Raw genomic sequence first — 23,685 nt, forward strand, 5'->3', positions numbered from 1 at the left:
CATTCCCCTCTGCCAGTTCATAGTTATCACAAGTGGCTTCACACTCCTGGCCTGAAGGTCGTAGACTCATGCTCTGGGAAGCAGGAACAGCAGACATCAGATCCTAAAGATCATCTGCTTACAGAAATCTACATAGCAGCTGTGCAGCTCTCAGATGAGGGACAGCCCCTCGCTCCCAGCACCGAGGCTGCGCTTCCAAGCCAAACAGACGCTGGCAGCCTGCTGAGGGACTCCACCTAAGCCAAACATCCTTACAGGGCGAAGCCTTTCCATGAAAGAATAAGATCATGCCTAAGACAGACAAAGCTCCAAAATTCATTCAGTTAAAGAGACCTCTGACTTAAGCCAGCTTCCAGGCTCTATTCTACCAAACTGCCGAAATAAAAACATCTAAGAGAAATTACCTCAGCAGACCCAAGCTGACTGAACCTACAGCAGCCAGCACGGCCCCTGGCCTAGACTGTATGACTCTGGCTTTCCCAGCTTCCGATGGACCCTGCAGCCCCACACCTCCACCTTGCTGGACTCCAGGAGACAGTGGTCATGGACAATGGCTGATCCTACCTCAGCACTGCCACTGAGCAGTTAAGGAAGTCAGTTAGATGAGGAGAATTTTTCAGTAACAACCTTAAATGCAGGGCACAGCTCTCCTCATCAGCTCTGTACTTCCAAGTCAAAGCACACAACAAGGAAAGAAAAGGCTAAAGGGAGTTGTGTATTGGTTTGTGTCCACCCAGGGGCTATTGGCAGAAAGACCATGTCATCAATGATTTATGATTTACACACTTGTAACACAAACAGAAGTGGTGTTTCCAGCTGGGATATAAAATGACTTGTGTTCTAAAGAAGCCACAGCCCTATTCTAACAGCATGCTACATGTTCCCTAAGACAAAAGGGACACAACTGGAACTGCCCTAAGATTCTGTCCAGAACTATTCTGTGGCATTCTGTTTTACTCCGTAAAACAGGACTATATTGCAAATGGTGCCAACGCAACAGAATGACATATGTGACAGATCTGCACTCATACAGGGTCCCAGGTCTCCACCATGCTTGAAGCTTCCAGTAAGTCCTTCCCTATGCCTTCGCTCCCCCAGACACCCATGTTGTTCTGGACATTCCCAGGAACTCATGTTGCTCTATTAAGTATGATTTCTCTTTCGTGATCTCAGATTTTGTTCTGTTCTCTCCTTGTACATGCTCAGTAAAAATTTCAATACCGTGCATCTGAGACAGATGGTGGTAAGGCAGTGCTGAGAAGCAGGCAGTGAAGGAGACCTGAAGATCTGGTATTACAACAGAAGATGTCATATTCTCCCCCACAAACATTGCTCAAAGCACTGCAGCAGCTGAAGGGTCTGTTTACAGAAGCAGGAGCTGTATCCTGGAAGGGCCCACTATGGACACATGGTGCTGCTGTGGCAGAGGCACAGCCAAAGGACCACCTCCTTACGGTGCCCATTCTATAGCAGCCCGTGTTGTTGTCCAGTCTGTCACAGAAGCACTCCCTCTTTCCTGCCATTTAACCTAGTAGCTGCATAGTGTGCTGAGCCACTGGGGATCTAATACAATAAGAAGGAAGTATCACTCTGCTTCTTTTTATTTAGTTAGTTAGTTAGTTACTTATTTGCTGCTTCTTTTCTTTCTGTGGACGTAGGGAGGAACACCAGAAAGTTGCTGATGTTTTTCTCTCCAGAAAATCAAGGCTGAATCACCACACAGCATACATTGTGCAGTTTGACAGGAATTTGTCTTTGCTAGATGAAATGTGCCTTAAATATTCCCAACTGGCTACCATGATGCAGGAGTTTGAGGTAAGGCTCCCATGTTTTTTTACTTGCACTAATGCATGGCTTTGCCATGGGGAATACTCAAAAGATACTTTTTTCTGCAACTCCACCAGTATTCACACATAGGGTAGAATCTTCACAGATCCTGGTGCTAGAACTGAAGTGAGAAGTTCACTTGTGCATGATGTGTTTCTGTTTCTGTATCTGTTGCCCATATACCCCTGTGTTTGCACACAGAATGTATGTTGGTGAATTTACAGATCTGTGAGTATATTTTGTTGAAACATAGTGAAGTGGTTTCTCAGTCACTTAGTAACTTATCAAGCTCTTTGAGGATGTGTTAGAGTTAATAACTATAAATATGACGATAGTTTGGTGTTGAGCTCACATTCCCCTGCTTTTTGTGTTTTCTTTCCCCTCCACTGAGGACAGCAGAGGTCTGGTGACAGCCCTCAGAGTGTGAAACACCAGCTTTTGAAAGTGGTGCAGCGTGTCTTCCAGTATCGTGTGCTGCTCACAGGTCAGTAAAATCACTCTCAAAAGTACCCAATGGAAACACAGCCAAGATGTTCTGTGCCTCCACTGTGCTACACATCGATGCCAAGACAGCTAAAATAGAGCTAAAGCAGTGTGGGATTTCCTGGGAACTTCAGTATGATTAGTACAGGATACAGGAAATGTCAGGGAGCCTGGGAAGAGGCAGGCACTTCTTCAAGACAGCCATGTTGAAAGGTCACAAAAAAGTGTAGTCGGGTGCTTTTAGCCATTCCATCTTGGCTTTTTCTTTCTGTGAATCAGAAGAGGCAGAGTTCAGCCTCACTGCCAGGAAACAGGCTTGATTTTTTATTGTGTCAAGGGCAATTATCAGAGACAGTAGAAGACAGTTGGCCTCAGCAAGGATACTCTGCACTGCATCCTGTATGACAGTGGCAAGTACCACCTCCTTCATCAACAAAGCAGTGGTACTCAGTACTGTACCCTAAGTCCTGTGAACAGCACACCTAAGGCTAGCGATAAGTCAAAAACCCAGTCCAGTTTTGCTGCATTGTAGGAGACAGAGATACAAATTCACATTTACAGATTTTACATTTACAGTAATAGCTTCCCTTTACATTCAGGACCATATGTATAACTCCCACCTGGAGTCTCTCCAGGGGGGGTTGTGTTCCTTCTCTGCAAGCCACAGCAAATCTAGCAAGCCTGAGCCTGTGAGGGGGGCAGGCTTTCTGAAGCAGGATGTGGCCCTAGAGGGAATTGGGAAGTTTAGAACTGGCTGGGGAAGGAAATTATGAAATGTAACAATGAGTCCCAGTGTTGTCAAGTAATTTAGTCAGAACACAAAAGAGCAAGGATCCAAAGACATAAAGATGGAGAAGTGCTTTGGGAGTATGTATTTAAGGGGGTGAAGAGAGATGCAAGATGAGTTATGCATGGGACAATAAAAAGGAAGCCATAAACCCTGCCCATACAGCCAATGAAGGGCATGGAATACTAGAAGGGGCTCCTATAAATGCAGCAGAACAAAGTGACCATATGAAAACTTTACTGACAGCATAGATTAACATCAGTTTCTTCGTGCTCCAGACACTTTGATCAAGGATGCAACTCATTATTCTCAGCTGGGTTTGCTTTTTTAGTACGAGCAATACAAACGAACACCAGATGCCAATAGTAGGACTTTATTCCTGTCTGACTTGCTTCCCTCTCTGGATGTGTCTACATTAAGGGCAACTTCCCAGACTTGTGGCTTGCAGTACTTAGCAGTCTCACATGATTCTTACAGTGTTTGTAGTGCATGCACACAAATACTGCATCAAAGTAAAAGGAATTGGCATATCCCCATCAGAAATACCCCCACTATCCTCTGTTTTCTCTTCCCATTTCTGTGGTCCAGAAGAATAAATTGCAAACATGCAGCATGGTATTTTGGAAGAAAGCTGGAAGGGCTTCAGTGAAGCTCCAGTGATTAGATTTCATCTATGCTTGAAGCGACTTCAGATCCTCCTTGTCCTAGGTACTGACAGAAACTGGGAAAATGAAAACTTTTGTGTGTAGTGAGATAAGGTCTGCTGGATTAAGATATTACAGAAAATAGTTTTACTGCTTCAGTTCTTCACCTCAAGAAACCAAGCCACTCTTTACCTGTTAGGACAGAGGGAGTCTGGAACGGTGCAGTCTTTCAGATTCTCAGGTGTATTTGTGTGTTCATAACTGGCTGTTTCTACCAAATAAGGCTGGTATTTATTAGGATATTGCTTGCCAATTAATGCACCACAGCCAAAAGGACTTGCCCACTCAATCCATAGCTAAGAACAGGGCTTGCAGCAGTGAAAAGGAACACTAAATATTGCCTGATGACACTGCACAACCCCTTCCTGCCTGCCTGAGTACAGGCAGATGCTCTCCAGAATGCAGGTAAAAGCCAGGTAAAGTTCAGGATGCCAGGGAGGGCACAGCACTAGAAAGAGAAACGTGTATGGATAGGGCATTCAAGGGAACAGACATCCATGCACAGCACCATTATCAGCACAGAGGTCTACTTTACTTCTTGGATGCAGAATTCAGGAGTCTGGATTCATCAGCAAGATAAGAATGAGGTATTTCTAGATTAGGCTTTTAGAGCTGTGGCACTCACATACTGCATTCTTTAAAAGCATAAAGATGCAGACACAGAACAGGCATATGATCCAAGAAAAGTAGTCCAGACAGGTTAAAGGTTTGTATATAATGCAAATATAACTGCTGTAACTCTAAGCCCTATTGTATCTGTTTTACAGAACCTATTTTCAGAATATGACTGAGTTTGGTAGTAATCATTTGAACCCTAGAACCAGAGTCTCCTTCCTGTGCCCATAAAAAGCATATGATTTATTTATTATAACTATACATATAGCATTAATTCAGATAGGAAAACAGAATTCATTAGAAGAACAAATATTTGTAAAGTGGTGCTACTCAGCAATTCTCCAGACTGAGAAACATTGTTGTCACTGTTTATTCATTTATACCTGCCAAATTATATGAGGAGTTCAAATCTGTATCAGTGGTCTTGCTTTGATTCTCAAAGTAGAATGCAGTCAAAGATGAGTTTTTCTTTGGAAATAGGCTATATACACTTAATTATTTGGCAACAAAGTAATGTGGGACATCCCTGGAAGTGTCCAAGGCCAGGTTGGACAGGGCTTGGAGCAAAGTGGGCTAGTGGAAGGTGTGCCTGCCCATGGCAGGGGGGTTGGAACAAGGTGATCCTTAAGGTCCCTTCCAACCCAAACCATTCTAGGATTCTATGATTAGGATTTTATGTTTTAGCTAACAGCACTACAAATTATGTCAATCTGTATTCTGATTATTGGATGTCTGTGTTTGTTGGATTATTTTCTACAGATTACTTGAATAATCTTTGTCCTGATTCTACAGAGTATGAAGCCACACAAGGTAAAATGAAATGGGTAGAACAAAAATGCTGCTTGTAAAGAGGCACAAGACCTACACTGGTAGTATATGATTATTTTGAACATTTTGTGTTAGTAGGTTAAATGTAAGATCTGTAAGAACTGATTACTAATTTAGACAAGTTATTTAGGACAAGAACCCTTTTTTCATTGAAACGTGGGCTTCCTATGGTTTTTACATGATGGAACTTATGGAAGAAGAGAATATCATCTATACAGGCATGGTGCAGATACTGTAGTTCTGGCCCAGTCATTGAGGAAATCCTAGTCCTCTTTGGCTTTGTCCATATCTGGCCTGATCATTGTTAAGTGAACTGGGATGGCTCCACCTGCTTGTTTTTGTACTGTTACCTATGGTGTGCCTGCTACGCTCTGTGAACTTTGGAGAAACCCGGGAGATTTGAATCGTGTATCTCTATTCTGGATTCCTTAAGCCTACATAAACTTGAAAGACATTACATAAAAATCAGTTCTGCATAATCAAGAACAAATCCAGATGTTCAACTGCTAACATCATCCTTTCCAACACGAGACAGATAAAACAGAAGCCTCTTACTCTCACTGAAGTCAAAGCAAGGTTTAGCTGTGGCCTCTGTGGGAGTAGTTTCCAGGCTGGAGTAAGCAGCAATAACATTGTATTAATGAAACTAGTTCACTTCTCTTACACTGAGTGTAAATCCAAACCAAGTCATAGGAATAATGTCTGTGGCTGTCTGAAATTCAGTCAGTCAGTTCTGACCAAGAGTAGAGACTCATGCAAGATTTAGGACTCTAGTCACTGACAGTAGAACTACAGCTATACTAGTAATTTAAACAACACCATGGTGGACCCTCAAGCCCTCTGGCCACAATTGCCTATCTTGTTTGTGGTTAGCACATGCTTGTCCCATTTCTGGCCAGCAATCGTTAGCATGCTCCCAGGTTTGATAGGAAGCCCTGTTTCACAACGGAAGGGATGTGAAATAAAGACCCAAGCCATGTTATGCCACTGCTCTCAGGGCCAGCAAACATACCCTATTCCAGGTTGTTTGTCAGCGGAGAATCCAGGATTTAATTCATGTCACCACTTCATACACATTTCATTCTGAAAGGGATGCCATGTCCTCTCCCTCAGCAGTAAAAGGTACACCTTAAACTGTACATCTCTCCCTACCACAAGCTCCAGTTGCCAAAAATCTGCAACTAGAAAACATTGCAAGATTTTGTGCCACACTAGGTGCTTAAAAGGGACCTCATAAGCTCTCTGGGTCAGCACAAGTATGATACAGTTTGAGAGAAGGGAATGAGGAAGGGAGGAAAGCACTGTGTGCCATGTCAAATTTTCTGCCCAGTTGCATTATGAAGGTGCCAAAGAAATCAAAGGAGCTTGAGCTTTTTGTTTTTTAAGGATGCCCTTGCAAACAGAAGGGGTTTCGGCTGTTCTCTTACTCTTTTATGTGATATGTGGTGTTCATTTTGCTTAATTCCTCAGCTGCCTTATTCATTGTTTCTGAAATCACGGACCGAGCCAATGACAGCATGCTCCAAGCGGTGAGTCCTACCATGAGCTCTCCTGATCAATACTGTTGGACATCTGCTGTAGTGAATACGTATCTCTGCTAAATTCTGAATCCTCCTCCATGGTGAAACTCAAAGGCTTATACAGATCTGGGTTACAGTATTGCAGATATGAAGTAGGTCTATGCCCTATGGTGTAAGACACCATAGCCAGCAGCACAATTTTGTTTCTCTCTTGGGGGTTACTGAAATGCTATGCAAAGCAATAAAGGAACAGGTGGGAATTTTCAGGGTTCTATTTCTAGACAGCCAGCACTTCTTTTCTTTCTCTCAGATTTTAAAAAAAAAAGGCAAATAATTACTCTAATTACAGAAGAAACTGAACAATGTCAGTCAATTTAGAGTGTTAATAACTTGTTGTGTATTTGGTTAAAGTTCTAAGCAATAATTTAGACTTGGCATGTACTGGGAAGGAGGAAGATTGCTGCTGCCATATACCAGCTCATCAAACTACACTCTGAAAATCTGACAGGAGCATTGAATATAAACACAGAATATTAATGAATACAAATGAATATAAATGACTCATTACTAGCTTTTTTTGTTTTATGATAATAACACTGTAGCAGTTTTTCTCTGGGAACTATTAACCCAGGATTTTCAGGCACATTATGACAATAACTATCTCCACAGCATTTTCATCAGGTAGGAAAATATTACTTGCAATTTACAGATGTGCAAACAGAGGTGTAAGGCCCACCATCACCGAGAGCATTATGTCTATCTGTAACTCCAGGAGATGAGCAGAGTTTGTATTGCTCACTGAACGTCTACTGATCTGTTAGAGGCCCTGCAATGCTAGGAGCTATAAATCATTGTTGCTATTAACAGCTGGTGAATTCCTTGGGAAGGTGGTCTTCCTGCATAGACATAATGATAAAATTATGAAAGCTGCAAGTTCACTGCTAAAATGGCCAGAGAAGGATGTCAGCCACCCACATCTGCAGTATTAGCTGGGTGGAGCTCTGCTTTTATTTTTTAATTGTAGCTTGTGAAGCATCTTTGAAAGGAGAATGATGATAGTTTTAAGGACGATGAAGAAAAATATATAGACAGGGAATTTAGGCGAACTGTAGGGAACTATACCCCCCCCAGCTGCCCACATTCCCAGATAAACCACTGTCCTTCACATGTGATGGCTGTTTGACTTTCTTTAGGAAAAGAGTTTGATACTTCTCTGTCCATTTCCTGGTGAACACGTGTCCATTTTGCAATCATCAGCATTTCAACAGGCATCTCTGCCAGCAGTCCTGAGAAAAGCTGAGCTGCAGCAACTTCTCTCACTCGTGTAGAAAGCCAAATGAGTAGTACTAGTGTTGGCACAAGTGTGCTCATAGGAGGGCACTGCCTTTTCTGTGGATGAAGATCAGGTTTGCATTGTGGAAGCTGTCAATTTGACAACTTTTGCCAGGGCTAAAATACCCTTTAGTGATGGGAAAGTCCTTTGCAAATATCTTTTGCACATGTCAGCTGTCCCATGATCCCTGATATTTCCTGTGCTATTAATTTATATGTTGTTTCCATTTTGTTGGCCTGTAGTATTTTAAAAGTGACCTGAAAAATTCCATTTGTTGCTTCCTGCATTTCAAAAGAGATACTTGACACCTGAAATTCTTGAAAATGTGTCAACTGTGAGTTATATTGGATGGGAACAATGCAGCCCTGTGCTGGTCAAGCCTTGTAGGTGTTTGCATATATTTGATATGCAGTTACTGATTAAGAACTAAACTTACTATCATGCTAAACAAGTGTAATATTTCACTAGGGCAATAACATATGGAGGCATTTCAGGCTTATCTTAAAAGCAAGCTGAGATAGGTACATTAATTGTGTTAGCTGAAATCCAGGTAAATTAGCCTTGACATACCATCATGTTGATATGGATATGCTCCTTCTGGTATCTGTGATAGCTTTCTTAATTAGCTGATTCTGTAGACAGCACTGATTTGTATCAGGCAGATACACTGTATGATCTAATCAACTCTAACTAATCCCAGTGGTATCTTAATGCCAGTCAATGGAGCAAAGGAAAACAGACCATTACCTGTGTAGCAGAAATCTGTACTCAAAGGCTTGTCAGGTCATGATGCTGTGTCAAATATGATCCTTAATCTGCAGTTTATCTGGGTGCATAAGTGAGGATTTGGGATACAACAGCTAACTTAGACAGGAGACTCCTACCTTTTAGGCATATTCCAGCAATGACTCATTGCTGCTGGGCAGCCCATTCTACTGTTCTGATCAGATAAAAACCACAGCTGAATGCTATGCACAAGCCTGTTTTAACAGCCTCACCTGCAAAATGGAAGGAGATTTGAAAAGACTAGCAATATTGCAAAAGTACAGATATGCCTTCTTCTTTTGTCTTATATATTCACCTGATAGCATTTTTTGTTTTTTAATGAGAACACAGGCTTCTCTAGATTAATCTTATTTACCGTCCTCATAGATAAGTTGGTGCCTCGTGCCAGTGCGCACTGAATGACTGTGCTTTAAGGCCAGGTAAACAGTTAATAATAGCAGAGTTTGATCATACTTCATGATTTTTGCAAAGCATCAAAACAGAGATGCAGCTTCATTGCCTGCTTACTAGTTTACCTTCTAAATCCCCTATTGCAAAGGTATTAATTCAGTATCACAGAATATAAACCTCCAGATAATCATAGCAACAGTCTTATAGTATCAAAGCCTCCTTTGGATTATCTGTGTCATGGCCCTAACGCACAAGCCTTTGGGGCAGATACTGCACTTTGCCTCTGCTTCTAGTTTATTAGTTCCCAGAGCCAAAAAGTCAGCAAAGAAGCCAATGTATAAATACTGTATGAAGTTAGCAGGCCCTTTGGAAGGTGAACTGAGAGATCAGAGGTAACAGAACTATAGGAGGCCACAGCAGATTGAATGCTGGTGATTCTGTGATTCTGTGATGAGGTTTAATAAAATTTGAAAACCGGAAGAAGACTTTCTGGGCATAAAATACTTGGTCTCAGTTCTCTCTGAAACCTAATTCTGTAATATCAGTTTTAAAGAAATAAAATGGTGGGGAGGGCTGAGGGAAGGTTTGCCTGCTTGTCTAAACCCACTCTCCATGTGGTCTTCTAAACGCTATTTCTGTCCCCCAGGAAAACCTGCAGAAGCTGGTACACATCGAGCACAGTGTGAGAGGGCAGAGTGGCCTCCTCCAGCCAGGAAGGGTGAGTACTGCAGGCAGACCTATGCTGATAAGGGCATTGTTTCTGGCCACCTATATCTCCATGTGTGTGGATGGCTAGATTTCAGGCCTCTACAGGTGGTGTTTACTGAGCTACTGTGATAAGAGTTGGAGCACTGGTTTGTGTAAAAAGCCATCACTCTGGCAGTGCACAAAGAGAGCCTCGGGCTGGGAAAGACATGCCTTGTCTCTGCATTTACACAGAGCAGCCATTTGATTTTTCACTCCAGCTGTTCTCAGTCACCCCAAGTGTAGTGTATTTTGATGGAACTGCTCTTTTCCTCCTTATATACTCCTGTCAAAAGGCTGCAACACTAGCAGGAATTGCTTACAGCTTGAAAAGGCTCAGAGTTTTATATGGCTGGGTAAGATTTAAAATCAGGGGAAATGATTTGTTTTCATATTTTTACTTTCACCATTCCCCTGTGGTGCTTTTAATGCAAGTCATTATTTTTAAGCAACACATCAACTGAAATGTGAGAGAATGTACAGCTCTGTCTTGCCAGCCACATCAAATGCAAATTTCTTCTTCTGGCTTTCAAACCTGTCCAGTTTCCTCAGTTCCAACCTGCCTCTACACTTCAAAAGATTTCTTTCTTGAATTCTGCAACTCTGAATTTCCCTTAAGTCCAGCAATATATTTAGTAAAACTCATGAAGCAATTTCCTAGGCATGCATACTCATAGCATAAGAATCTTCATCAGCCAAATACTACAAATAGTACAGTCAACCTCTGTTTTTCTCTCTAAGAAGGTATCCTCACTTGCCCTTACCAGGTAATGCTTTGACAAATTCTGCAAAGCTCAGCATAAAGAATTTGTGGGACTGGCCTCTGATTATAAACTCTCCTTGAGTGGAAAACTACACCAGATTCTGTTCTTCATCTGAAAAGAATAGATGATTGTTGATCTACTGATGTAATTCAGTTATGCCAGACCTTTTCAAATGTTACTGCAATCAAATTCTAGTGTGCTGGTTTAGCTGCCTACATATGCAGTCCTACCTACATACACAGTAACAAGATGGACTGACAAAGTATTGTGCTTGCAAACATGTACAGATTATGTATGCAGGTATAGTTAGGTGGATGTAGAATGCTGAAACTGAAGATTTCAACTTTTCTCTTTGGTCTGTCTATTTTAGAGGATTTTAAAGACAAGAATTCTTTTCTAAAGCCCATTATGTGTTAGCTTTGCAATCTGTCACACTCACCTCGGAGCACAGTCCACAGTGCAGAAACAGTGGGCTGAGGACAAGTGGGCTTCCAATCCATTTTGTACTGACACAAATGCAAGTCATAGAGGGCAGCAGGGCTAATCCAGGCAAAGATTAAACCAGATCATAAGGAGTAATGCTAGAAACAGGTGTGGAGGTTATCTATCTCCTCCTGTGCTGATGAATGCAGTTGGAGTAGCTCTTTCCCCAGGAGGAATATTCTCTTTTGTCAGTAAGATTTAGAATAAGGAGTCTCAGGATTACAATCTGTTGTTTTCTCCTTCAGATCTTTGTTAAAGAGGGAACGCTGATGAAAGTTTCTGGCAAAACCAGGCACCCTCGGCATTTGTTCTTGGTAAGATTTATATTTTTACTGTCTCATATCTTCCCATACACTTATGCAGCCCTGAACCCTGGCAGAAACTTTCAGGCTTCAAGTCATGTAACCATCGGCAGTGATGTGGTGAGTCAGTTCCTGTTGCTAACAGGGCCTGTAGTCCTCTCACATGTCCCATTGGCCCTGCATACAGGAATATGGGCTGTACAGCCCTCCAGTTGTGCCACACTCACATACTGCCTTGACCAGGCCATAATTCTGCAAAGGAGTGCAAGTTTCCAAGGAGACTGGGAGGATGTGAGCTCCTGAATACCTTCAGGAATTAAGCTTCACACTTCAAAGTCCTAAGACCTTAGGAGATTTGCTCAGAAGCAAGAGGGAATACCCTACTGCTAAAGCTTTCTTTGGTCGCACTTGGGAGAGATTTGTATCTTTGATGCTGAAGGACTCGGTTTTAGTTCCTGCTGTCCACATCTATGTAAATTACCTGATAACTATGTGCATTGCCTCAGTGTAGCTATTCAAAACAGATTTTTAGATGAAGAGCATTTTCTGAAGTTCTTAGTAGCGAACTTATTCTGACCAAAGCTAAATCAAGACCAGGACCTGGAGGGAATTTCAGTGCAAGAGTACACACTGAAGAATAACCCCGAGAATTTAACCTCTACTCATCCCAGGGGATGAGTCCACCAAACTAAAGCCGTAACTAGAATATGCCTTAAAAATTGGGTGCATGCCAGACTCCTACTTGGCCTGTGCTTTCAGGATGTGTTTTGGTGGTGTGCGTGCTTGTGTTCTGAATATATCTCCACCCATAAGGAGTATGTCTGTGCACAGCCCATGTAGGCATGAGAGGGTAGAACACACATTTAAGGGCTTTTGATGGACCTATGTTTCTGCGGCTGTATGGTGTGTGTAAGGTCAGTTGAGCTGTCTGTTTTGTGCAGGCTGATGGTATTGTTGAATCTGGTGTTTCCTGGCAGGATGTTTGGTGAGTTTTGCTGTGCATCTGTTTCCTGAGTCCAGTCTCTGTTTACAAGGATGTTGGGGCCTCTGTGTAGCACAGTATGGACAACTTTGCAACTCAGACACTGTCTCTTATCTCACCCTTCTAAGAATTTCTCTACAAAGGCTGCTTGTGTTGCAAGTGGGATGCAGGAAGCTGCTATCAAATGGGAGACTCTTAAATGCTCTAGCTGGCAGGACTGGAGTATAGGAGGCTTTGGAGTCAGAGCTTGGAAAATGCAGCTCCAGCACATATTCAGGCTGCTCCACTGACACTCGGGGTATGTTTAACTCAGACTTGAATAGAAGAACACAGGGGTCGTAATGAACTAGCCTTTAAAACATTCAGAAAAACCAAACATGGTGAAGCTTTTAGACAGAAAGTACATTACTTATGGATGCCAGCAGTTCAGCAGGGCATAAACTTGTTTGGATCAATACATTTGAGTACTGTAGGTTAGAAAACTTGCACTTACCTCTGATGTTACTGGGTACCTGTCACAACAGAGGGAGTTATAAAAAAAGTAGTAACAGAAAAAAGGGAATTAAAGAACATGGGTATCCTTCTTTCTCTGTGTTGTCAGCTGTTACTTGGGGGACCGTGTGTGTGTGTATGGAGCAATGCAGAATAAGAATATGTCCTCCAATATCGAACTCTGAGCAGTCTAGGGATCTCAATTATTCAAAAGTATTCTGGCAAACAGGAAATGAGTCTGAAGCCCAAAGACTCGTGGGAACTCCCTTAAGGATTTTGGCAGTCCATCTCTTCTACTGCAGATTCCTGAGAGGCTCCAAGATCAGCTTTTATTATGGCCCAGTCCTCACTGCTTCAGGGAACAGTGTGCAGTGTGAAGCAGGAGGATGCATGAAACCACTGGTACTGACAATAGTTCCGTCCATACCAATCATATGGTCACCACTCAGGTCTCTTCTGTAGATGTGGCAAAGGAGACAGCAGCGAGTGCAAACCCTCTGTTTCTTCATGATTACATATGCCTTGCTTCACAAGCTTTGAAATATTTCTCATAATTTCACTGTGTCAAGTTGTGGATTGTGGGATCTCTAAGTCACAGCCCACTGCTACATACTTTGGTGTACTAAAACAGAAGGATGAAAAAAATTCCAATGGGCAATTATAAAGGAAAGTCATCATTAATGTTTAGTAAAATCTTGGAATATTAACCAGAGCTGTCATGACAACAGTATGCACCACACTGTCGTTCTTAATCAACAGTAATAAAAGAATAAGCTGCTTTTTGAAGAAATATATAAGTTTTACAATACATAAAATAAATGGAATTTGCTGTTCAAGAAACCCCATAACAGATTATGTCAGAATCCTGAAAATCTCTCTTAGGAGTTCACTTGCTCAGGCTTAGTGCCTAAGTGCTGCAGGGCTCCATCTTAGGCCCTGTGCTCTTCAACATCTTCATCAATGATTTGGATGCAGGACTGGAAGGGATAATAGCAAGTTTGCAGATGATACAAAACTGGGAGGAGCTGTTGAGTCCCTTGAAGGCAGGGAGGCCCTGCAGAGAGACCCCAACAGATCAGAGGGTTGGGAATCATCAACCATAGGAAGTTCAACAAGGGGAAGTGCTGGATTCTGCACCTGGGATAAGGCAACCATCCCAGATGGACAGACTGGGAATGAGAGGCTGGAAAGCAGTGCCAGGAAAGGGCCCTGGGGGTGCTGGTGGGTGGCCAGTCGGCCATGAGTCAGCAGTGCCCTGGCAGCCAGGAGGGCCAACCCTGTCCTGGGGGCATCAGGCCCAGCATCCCCGGGCCGGGCCAGGGAGGGGATTGTCCTGCTCTGCTCTGCCCTGGGGCGGCCTCGCCCAATATTGGAGCAGTTTTGGTCACTGCAATATAAGAAAGATATTAAGCTCTTAGAGAGCATCCAAAGGAGGGCAAGAAAGATGGTGAAGGGCCTTAAGGGAAAGCCATAAGAGGAGCAGCTGAGGTCACTTGGTCTGTTCAGCCTGGAGGAGACTGAGGGGAGACATCATTAGGGTCTTCAGTTCCCTCTCAAGGGGCAGTTAGTTGGTATTGCCAGGCAGTAAATGCAGAAGCTGCCTTCCCAACTTGAACATGTCATTGCCTTTAAAACAAGTAGCTGTTTCACCCATACTGGATAAAAAAAGAGCTGATTCTCTCCTTGCTTAGCCATTAGCAACAGTCAAAAATGGTAAATGCAGGTCTTGATCTAAGCTGTGTAGCTTGGGCCTGTCTTTAGTAACAGTCTCAGCAGTTCACCAAGTTACTGCTTGTTCTGGGTATCCCCCTCAGGAGTAATGGGCAGGCCTACAAGCCATATTGCAAATTATTGATTTTGTCTTTCTTTTCATATAGATGAATGATGTTCTGCTGTACACATATCCCCAGAAGGATGGCAAATACCGACTGAAAAACACCTTAGCTGTGTCAGGCATGAAGGTAATGCCTCATCTGTATTATAGGCTGGAATTAAAGTTTTATAGTGAGCTGTTAGTGCTTTGCTGGTTTATGTCTCATATCCAGCAAGGGGAAAGAGGGAATGGACCTGTTATCAGGGGATTCCCTTGCCTCTTACAGGAGACAGAAGGAAGAATAATATAAAACAAACATAAAAAGATAATCTATAAGTCTATGACTTAGTATGACAGCCTTATGCAGGCTGCATAAATAATACAAGCCAAAATCGCAGTTACCATCTGATCATGAAACTGGAAACAGAAAAGATTTATTATCCCATTTTGTCCATTCCTCTCCTCATATCTCCAGCCAATGCATGATCATTCCCTTCAACATATTCACTAGAGCTTAGTCTGCCTGGTTTTAAACTCCTGCTACTCAAAATTTACACAAGCCTGGTTTTCATGTGCCTTTTATCTGTTATAATCAAAAGCATCAATGGGTTCAAAAAGCAGTTAGCCAACTTTATGGGGATAAGGTGTATTGGGAGCGATTTCATGCAGTGATATAAACACAGTCTCTTCTTCAAAAAATGTATACATTGCAGACACAATTCATCTGTCCTTACACTCTTTCCCTAAGCATCCATTGGCACCAGTACCTGTGCAACAGGAGATACTGGACTGGAGGGGTCTTTGCTTCTTACCTAGCCATACCTCCTGCCAAGAACCTTCATAACTGTTCTATAGCTAATATGCCAAGTTGCATTTCTGTGAAACAGAATTTGAAATTACAAGCCAGGTGTCTGATGATCAAGAAAACAGACGAGATGAGAATTACTAATCATTAATTCCAGTGGAATAACAGGGGAAACTTAAGGTATTGTGAAAAGGTGGGAGCCTGATAACCCCAGGGACCCAATAGCTTAAAACTAACTCAGGGATCCCATCTGGTGTAGGAATTGCCAAAACATTCTACCGTTAAGTGAAAAGGAGTTGCAGAGCAGGTACTTGTTGAGGTATATTTGAAACATTGAGTCACTAGCATAATGATGCTTGTTAATAAAAATGTATGAAACCATGAAGCTATGTTTCTCCTCAGTGACTGCTGCTATTAGCAGGCAACTAATACACTAGATGGCAGGGAAAAGATTTTAGATGAGCTGTAGCTTTTAAGTTTGTTGGGTTTTTTTGCTCCTAAAGAGCCTTGCTGCAGACAGGCATTCACTGAACTGAAGTGTTTCGCTGTAGAATGTCTGCATGTCAGAAAGAGATTTCTGTTCATTACAAGCATAGACATAACTTTTTCCAAAATGCTCTGACACCTGTCAGACTAAACATCTCCTAAGCTTGTCACATTAAAACTGAACCCCGATAGATACTTTATCCTTATCTTTATAGGCTGGATAAAATTATTTCTTTCCTTTAGCACCAATTGAAATAGAGAGCATTCCTCATTACACCAGCAATACAGCAAACAAAAAACCCCTACCTGCCCACCTCTTTGCATTGAAATATGACAAAGGTGGCTGGGACATCCTAGATCCGTATGCATTGAGACTTGTATGGTGTACTGGTTATAGACAGTTTAACTCATGTCCACATTCATGTTCATGGCATTTGTTTCTAGGTCAGTCGCTCAATGACAGAAAAAGCCCAAAACGTCCTGAAGATTGAATATGATGAACATTGCCTAACCCTGTCAGCAAGGTATTGTTCCCATGGCAGAGGGTGTTACATTCTAGAGCTGTGTCTCTAGATTAGTCCAACCAATACCCAAGACTGAAATGGTGTCTCATTCTTTTTTAACTCAGTATCGATCTGCTATTGTGACAGACAATGGCTGAGTACTTGATTACATAATCAACAGTCATAAATGTGAGGCTCATAAACTACAACTAATTCAATTAATGTACTCAGTAAAGATTAGAAGTTGGGTCTTGATAACATCTTAAAGTGAAAGGAAAGATAAGAATGTTTGTTACTAAGAAACCTGAGTACTTTCCATTATCATTCACATGCTTTCCCTGCAACACTAAGAGTATGTTATATCTCCCTCTTACAAGTTCCCTTGTTACCTCATACCACTGGGGCTGCAAAACTTCTGGAGAAAATAGTAATTAGGTAATACCATGCAACAGATATAAAAGCATTTAATAGTGCTTAAATGACAAAGCCAGAATTAAACCTTACTGGCAAGCTCATGGTTTTTCTAATAAAAGAAATTTCCCTAATGAGTTTGTGGTTTGTGTACTGCTAGTACTGACTGCGACTGGGAGTCAAGATCTCTGTCCTGGGATTACACGCTAATGCCAAAAAGAGATTATAGGTCAGCTTCTGATCAGTATTTTTCCTGCTTCTAGTCCAAAATTATCCTGCAAATTTACTTACAGCTATAGCAGAGAGGTGGCTGGCTTGATTTCCATGTGTAATTTATTACAAAAGACATAGCACACTAGCAGTGGTATTAAAAGTCTTCCAAATAACAAGGTCTTCAATGCTTTTACACACTGACTTTCCCACCACCAGTCTCCAACTACAAAATGCCTGGAAACACAGCAGACTTCCTAAATTACACAGTGCAAGAAAAAGACAGGGAGGGCACTTTCTTATTCAGAATCAGAATTTGGAACTCTCATCCTTCCCAGAGCACTTACCATCTGTGGGCCATGCTCAGCTATCTGTCAAAGCCTTTTGGTCCATTTCCTTTTATAACCATAACCATATCTGAGATTATCTTAGACCTGTGCACTCATCACAGTCCTTAAAATATACACACAGTAATTTTGAGTTACCTGCCAGTTACAAAAGCAGGATGTATACAGTTCTTCTGTATTGCAGAGGGGAAATAACTGCTGTACGTCCCCATTAGCCAGGGCAACTAAGCTGGCATCCCTAGTGAGCAGCTTGGGACACTTTGCTTGCATTGTTAGGATGTTTCTTTGCCTTTTGTACTCATATCAAGTCCATGCTTAGTTAGCCTAAACAAAGCATGTGAGGCCACCATGAGCTATGTTTATTTGGTAGTAGGTAGGACCAGGGCCTGAGACTAAGGTTGCCCTTCTGATAACAGCCATATGGAGACTGGGACAGATTCCCTTTCCCTTCCTTGTGCTGCTCATTCTGGGACTGGTCTGCCAGAAGTCACCCCAAACATTTTTTCCTCTCTCTTTCTGTACTGGCTGGCAGAACTGATACACCAGTTGGTCAGCATGCTCTCCTAACCCCACTGCACAACATTCTTGACCTGCCACACTCACAAAAAAAGCACCAAAGGCAGAAATGTACCAGAAAGCTTTAAGTGTCCCTGAAGACTGTGTATTTTACTGCTCACACCAAGGTGCTGCAAGTCTGCACTGAAGGCCACTTGTTAACAACCACAGCACAAGCCTCAGTGCTTTTATACTGGTATGAGACAAGGTGAATGCACTGAGGAAATACAGCATGAGCACCAAGGACTAAAGGCAGTAGACTAAGAATGACCAAAGCTCAGAAGTCAGCATGGTTATATGAGCAGATGGCACTGTAAAATATTTCCACTTCCTGCTGAAAATATCTTGTTCACCTGAAGAAACACGTTATTGGTTTGCAGGGAGCTGCTAACAGATCTGAGCACAGCACCTTTATGGAGAAGGCTTATACTGCTCTTATATCTTCATTTGCATTTCAAAAATATTCTTCTTGGACACAGGGATAACCATGTGGTGCTCATATAAAATACCAGAGCACTAGGAGAAAGCAATGTTACCTCCTCAAAGGCTAATTTAGAGTGATAGTGGTAACACTGCGACAAAATCCCATCTCAGTCCAATTTCTGTGTTCCGTGGATGTCCCCTACTGCAGTGACAATTTGACCTTCTCTATTTGTTTAATGAAGAATATATAAGCCAACATAGATAACTGATAGCTCAGCACAAAAGATACATCCCAAAAATTCCACAAGGACCAAATGTGGCAATGGTGAATCACAGGCTGAGCTTCTCTGAGCCTCAGAAGTTCAGCAAAAATTCCTCTGAGCCTTGAAGCAACCAGTCAAATACCTAATTAGGAATGGGCCAGTGCCAACTGACATAATTTACCTTATCAGCAGATGGGGTTATTCCCACATGTAGTCGCTAATAACCCACAATTATTGCCTAGAGATATTTAATGGAGTGGAGAAAAGGTTAAAGGGGTCAGTTGGATATGAGGCTTTTAATAGTAGGCTGTCCCTCTTACCTGTCTTTCCCAATGGGGCTTTAATTTACATCATTATATAGGCCATGGTTTCCCTTGTTTTTTTGGTTGTTTTTTGTTTTAATCATATCTTAATACTCAAGTGAAGAGAATTTCCAAGAAAGAATTAGCAAGAGAAAGGTTTAAGCCAGGACTCCTGGCTGTGAACATGATTCGTCTGGAAGATACAGACATCTTCAGATTTCTTAGAAAGTGTAATTTGACAGGTAGTAATTTTGGTAGAAATACGGTGTGACTAGGCTGGATGAAGCCAGGCTGGATGGAGCTCTGAGCAACATGGTCTAGTGGAAGGTGTCTCTGCCCATGGCAGATCATTTGGAACACAATGATCTTTAAGGTCACTTCCAACCCAAACCATTCTATGATTCTATGACTAGTAGTGGGTGTCTTGACAGAGATGATCTCCTGTGACATAGCCCCTTGGCTTCCAGAGGTTAGCCTATATGCAGTACATGGACTAGCTCTGAGTTTCTGCTCCAGGCTTGTTGAATTTTGCAGAGGCTGGTGTTTTTGAGACAAGGGCTTATGCTCATGGTGCAGAGGGATGCCAAGTCAAAGATCATCAAGAAAATCTGGCACTCCCTCTCTCTTTGTGCCCTTTTTTTTTTTTTAAGACCACAAAACACAAATTGTTCTCAGACATCTTGTTTGGTGGTCTTCGTGAGGGCGGTGTGAGGAAATCACAGCTGAACAGCAGCTGGCAATGATGCCACTACTAGATTTTACAACAAAGTCTAGTGGATAGCTTTAATGTGAGTGGCTGGTATGATCTGGGGAAGGCAGACCACACTGAGTTACATTCCCTCCGGTGACTGAGGCTAGAAACCACTAGAACTGTGCAGAGTTTCAGATGGACAGGAAGCACATAGTTTGAAGTCACAGCAGAAAAACTAGCTAACACAAGCAGGACACCTCATGGCTGTAACAGAGTGAATGCATCTGGGAAGGAACAGGCACTAAGAGCCCTTTGGCTTTTTGGGGATAGCTGGACTGGCAGGGAAATGCAAAGTGTTCACTCCTTTGCCTTGTGCAAAGGGGGCATCTAGGGGCCAATCTGGAGAACTACTGGCCTCCATGTGTACCTGCAACTACAGGGAATGCACAACTTTCTTCCCAAATTGCTGTCTTGGCCTCTTGCCAGGAGACTGGAGGTTATCTGTGATGGACCTAGAGGAAAATGAAAGCATTCACACCTGTACCATTGGTGACAGGCTTCTGCATTTCCCAATATGCAGATCATCTGAGCATCCCACTATAGAGATGAGCAGAAACACACTTACCTTGAGCAACCCATGCCAATGCTATGTGCAATAGAGTGCCTAAAAGCTAGAGCAGACAGGACAAAAAGAGACAATTCATATTGTCCTGTTTGATCTAGGATTGAGCAGCTTACAGCAAAATCAGAGACTACTTTGAAAACTTTTCTGAGCATTTAGTTCCTTCTAAGTCACAGTCCTAACCATGGAGCTACACTACTCATTGTGCTGAATATGTTCAACAGTCAATTTTGTTCCTGGTCAGAAAACTGTCAGTTCAGTGCAATAGTGCAGGAAAGCAAACATTCATAAAGTAAAGCTTTTCTCCTCTGACCAGCTTGTTTCAGTCCCTACTGTGCATGGCATTGACTGCTCTGTTGTATTTCATTCCACAGCTCTTGCTCAGAAAGGGATGACTGGTACAACTGCATCAGCAGACACATCCCAGATGACTACAAAGCTCACAACACTTCGACTTTCCACAGCAGTGTGGAGGTAAAAGGAGGCCAAGTCTTTCAATGCTTGAAAAGGGAAGGAGGGAGAGAAAGAGAGAGAGGAAGGAAGGAGGGTTATAAAATTCAGAATTCCTAGTAGCCAGATGTTCTATTTTCTTTTAAACTAGTATGCCAAGCTTGAACAATGAAACTCATCACAGCTCATGGGCCACCTCTGAAATGTTAATCACACTCCATACTCTGTGGCTTTTGCTGAAGGACAAACCAGTAACTATTTTTGATTAATTAAAAATAGCTACAAACTTTATAGATGTAAAAAACCCCAAATTACCCATTAGTTACACTAATATCATACACAGAATAAAGTAACTGCCAGTGCAAACCCCACTAGCAATTTTGCAATTGTACCAGCACAATTATGTATATTATTACCTCACTATTTTCAGTTGTACTATGCTCAGTTAAGAAGGCAAAGAATGCATCTGATAAAAAGTAAAAATGCTATTTTAGCTTATGTAGAACCTCAGTTTTACTAAATAAGAAAGAGTGCCGGTGAGGCCACATCTGGAGTGCTGTGCCCAGTGCTGGGCTCCTCAGTATGACACATGAAAATGCTGAAAAGCCCAACAAAGGGCAACAAAAATGATGATAAGGGACTGGAGCATCTCTCCCATGAGGAAAGGCTGAGAATGCTGGAACTGTTCAACCTGGAGAAGGCTCAGGGAGGATCTCCTCTATGTGTACAAGTACCTGGAGGGTACAAAGAAGACAGAGCCAGGCTCTTCTTAGGGCTGCCCAGTGACAGGACCAGAGGCACTGGCCACAAACTGAAACACAGGAGGTTCCCTCAAACAGCAGCAAACACTTTTTCACTCTGAGGGTGACCAAGCACTGGCACAGGTTGCCCAGGGAGGTTGTGGAGTCTCCATCCTTGGAAATGTTCAAAGGACACCTGGACACAGTCCTTGCCAACAGGTGCTACATAGCAGTAGCACCTGAGCAGAGTGGGTGGGCCACATGACCTTCAGAGATCCCTTCCAACCTCAACTAGTTTGTGATTAAACTTGAAATTTTTTAAGACCTCAGAAAGTAAAAAATTAATTCAAAACCAAAACAGGATTTTTTTTCTGGCCTGTATCTAATCTACTTTCAAATATTTAGCAAGAAAAAGATAGAAATTAGTCAGTACAGCAATCTAAACCAAATCCTTTTTCAACAAATGAAAAAATAATTTCTTTTCCAGCTCTGCTTCTGATGTAAACCTGAATGTGCACATGAGGAAAATTTGGAGGAATTTCATTTGTCTGTCTTTAGATCCTGTTTGTCTGCAGAAGTCTAATTTCCACATAGGAAACCTTCCTAACAAACAGTCCTTCAAAAGCACAAGAGTTTGTGCTATTTGTGCCAAATGCTGAGCTGCTGTGAACTGACAGTGGAGGGCCCCTAATACTTTGGTGCTGAACCTGAAGTAACATAGCTTCTCAGCACAGTTTATTAGATTGGGTTCAGTTCCACGTGGACCATGGCTCCCTGGGCTTGAGCAAAGGCACCTGAACAATACTGCGATGCAGTGCATTCCAAGAACTGGGAAAAGTGAATGCATTTTTCTAAAGCTCCTTACATATATTCAGATCAGCCATGGAAAGCATGGATCAGATTTGGAGTAGGAGTAGGGGAGGGTAAATTCATCTTTGGTTTTCATGTTTTCTTTACTCTCTGTTGCATCATCACAGAACTGTCCCAAGGTGTAATGACATAAAAAGCTCAGGTACTTTTTTGATTGAAAGCTGTAGATATGGATATTATTTTTATGGATATTATTTTTATGGATATTATTTCAAAAGTTTCTTACAAAAAGATGGGTTTAACTCATGTTCTTACCTGTAATTTTCATATGCAGATAATCAGATACTTGTCTGGCATGGAAGACTGTCAGGATCTCACCAAAAATAGATTTGCATGGATTTTTACTTGTTGTGACTCTGGCTTTAAGAGCGCCACGTACTAATCTTTCAGTGCTGAAGCAGTTGTATGTCACTTAAAAGTGCATTAAGAATGAGGAAATTTGGGGATCTTAACAGAAGGTAGATTGAAATGAGATGAGAATTGTATGGGATGGAACAGGGCTGACTGAGTGCACTTTGAAAGTGCGGATGCTTTTTCATTTATTCTTGTTTGATTTTAAGCTAAGGGAAAGGCTTGGAATACCCTTGGGTGAGAGGCCTCCTACTTTGGTACCTGTGTCCCATGTCATGATGTGCATGAACTGTGGCTGTGACTTTACGCTCACTTTGAGGCGACATCACTGCCATGCCTGTGGGAAGGTAAGAGCTGTACAAGCTTCTAGGGGGCTTTATTCGCACCTCTGGGCTGCTGGCTGCTACTGCTGTAACTTCTGCAAATTTGTAGCAACATCCAAGACCTGAATTTGACTTCTCACAGAACCTCTGAGTGCTTTGCTAAATTAGGTAATTAGGTTCCTAATGTGGCTAGAAGAAACAACAGTAACCTTGCCTTAAGGGGTAAAAGGAGTTCCTGAAGGCGGGTTAAAGCCTGACAAGATAATTATTGCTGGGTGCAGCCATTATATCTGATATATAACTAGCTCTGAGACAAGAAGCAATACACTAAAAATACAGGCTCTCTTCTGGACCAGAGCAGTAACACATGTACTCCGTGACCTCTCTCTAATAACATCTGGTAAAATTATCTTCCAAGAAAAGTGAAGAAATTTGGCAGTAGAGCATGGTTTGGTCAGTGACCAAAGGAAAAGTTTCCTC

The 23,685-nt window shown here is 42.2% G+C and overlaps 1 protein-coding gene across 3 annotated transcripts in view; it reads left to right on the forward strand.

Moving 5' to 3' along the window:
* The window catches only part of FGD5 (FYVE, RhoGEF and PH domain containing 5), an 80,320-nt gene that overhangs the window by 47,459 nt on the left and 9,176 nt on the right, over positions 1-23,685 (forward strand). For 2 of the 3 annotated variants that reach the window (XM_064667027.1, XM_064667029.1), the window contains exons 7-16: positions 1,659-1,815; positions 2,224-2,311; positions 5,176-5,226; positions 6,715-6,773; positions 9,920-9,991; positions 11,510-11,578; positions 14,918-15,001; positions 16,589-16,668; positions 20,846-20,945; positions 23,092-23,229. In XM_064667027.1, the coding sequence (XP_064523097.1) occupies positions 1,659-1,815; positions 2,224-2,311; positions 5,176-5,226; positions 6,715-6,773; positions 9,920-9,991; positions 11,510-11,578; positions 14,918-15,001; positions 16,589-16,668; positions 20,846-20,945; positions 23,092-23,229 (898 nt within the window). The remainder of the gene's footprint in view (positions 1-1,658; positions 1,816-2,223; positions 2,312-5,175; positions 5,227-6,714; positions 6,774-9,919; positions 9,992-11,509; positions 11,579-14,917; positions 15,002-16,588; positions 16,669-20,845; positions 20,946-23,091; positions 23,230-23,685) is intronic. The other variant, XM_064667028.1, reaches the window with a different exon arrangement.

The sequence above is a fragment of the Pseudopipra pipra genome, chromosome 11 (assembly GCF_036250125.1).
Source record: "Pseudopipra pipra isolate bDixPip1 chromosome 11, bDixPip1.hap1, whole genome shotgun sequence".
Lineage (NCBI taxonomy): Eukaryota > Metazoa > Chordata > Aves > Passeriformes > Pipridae > Pseudopipra > Pseudopipra pipra.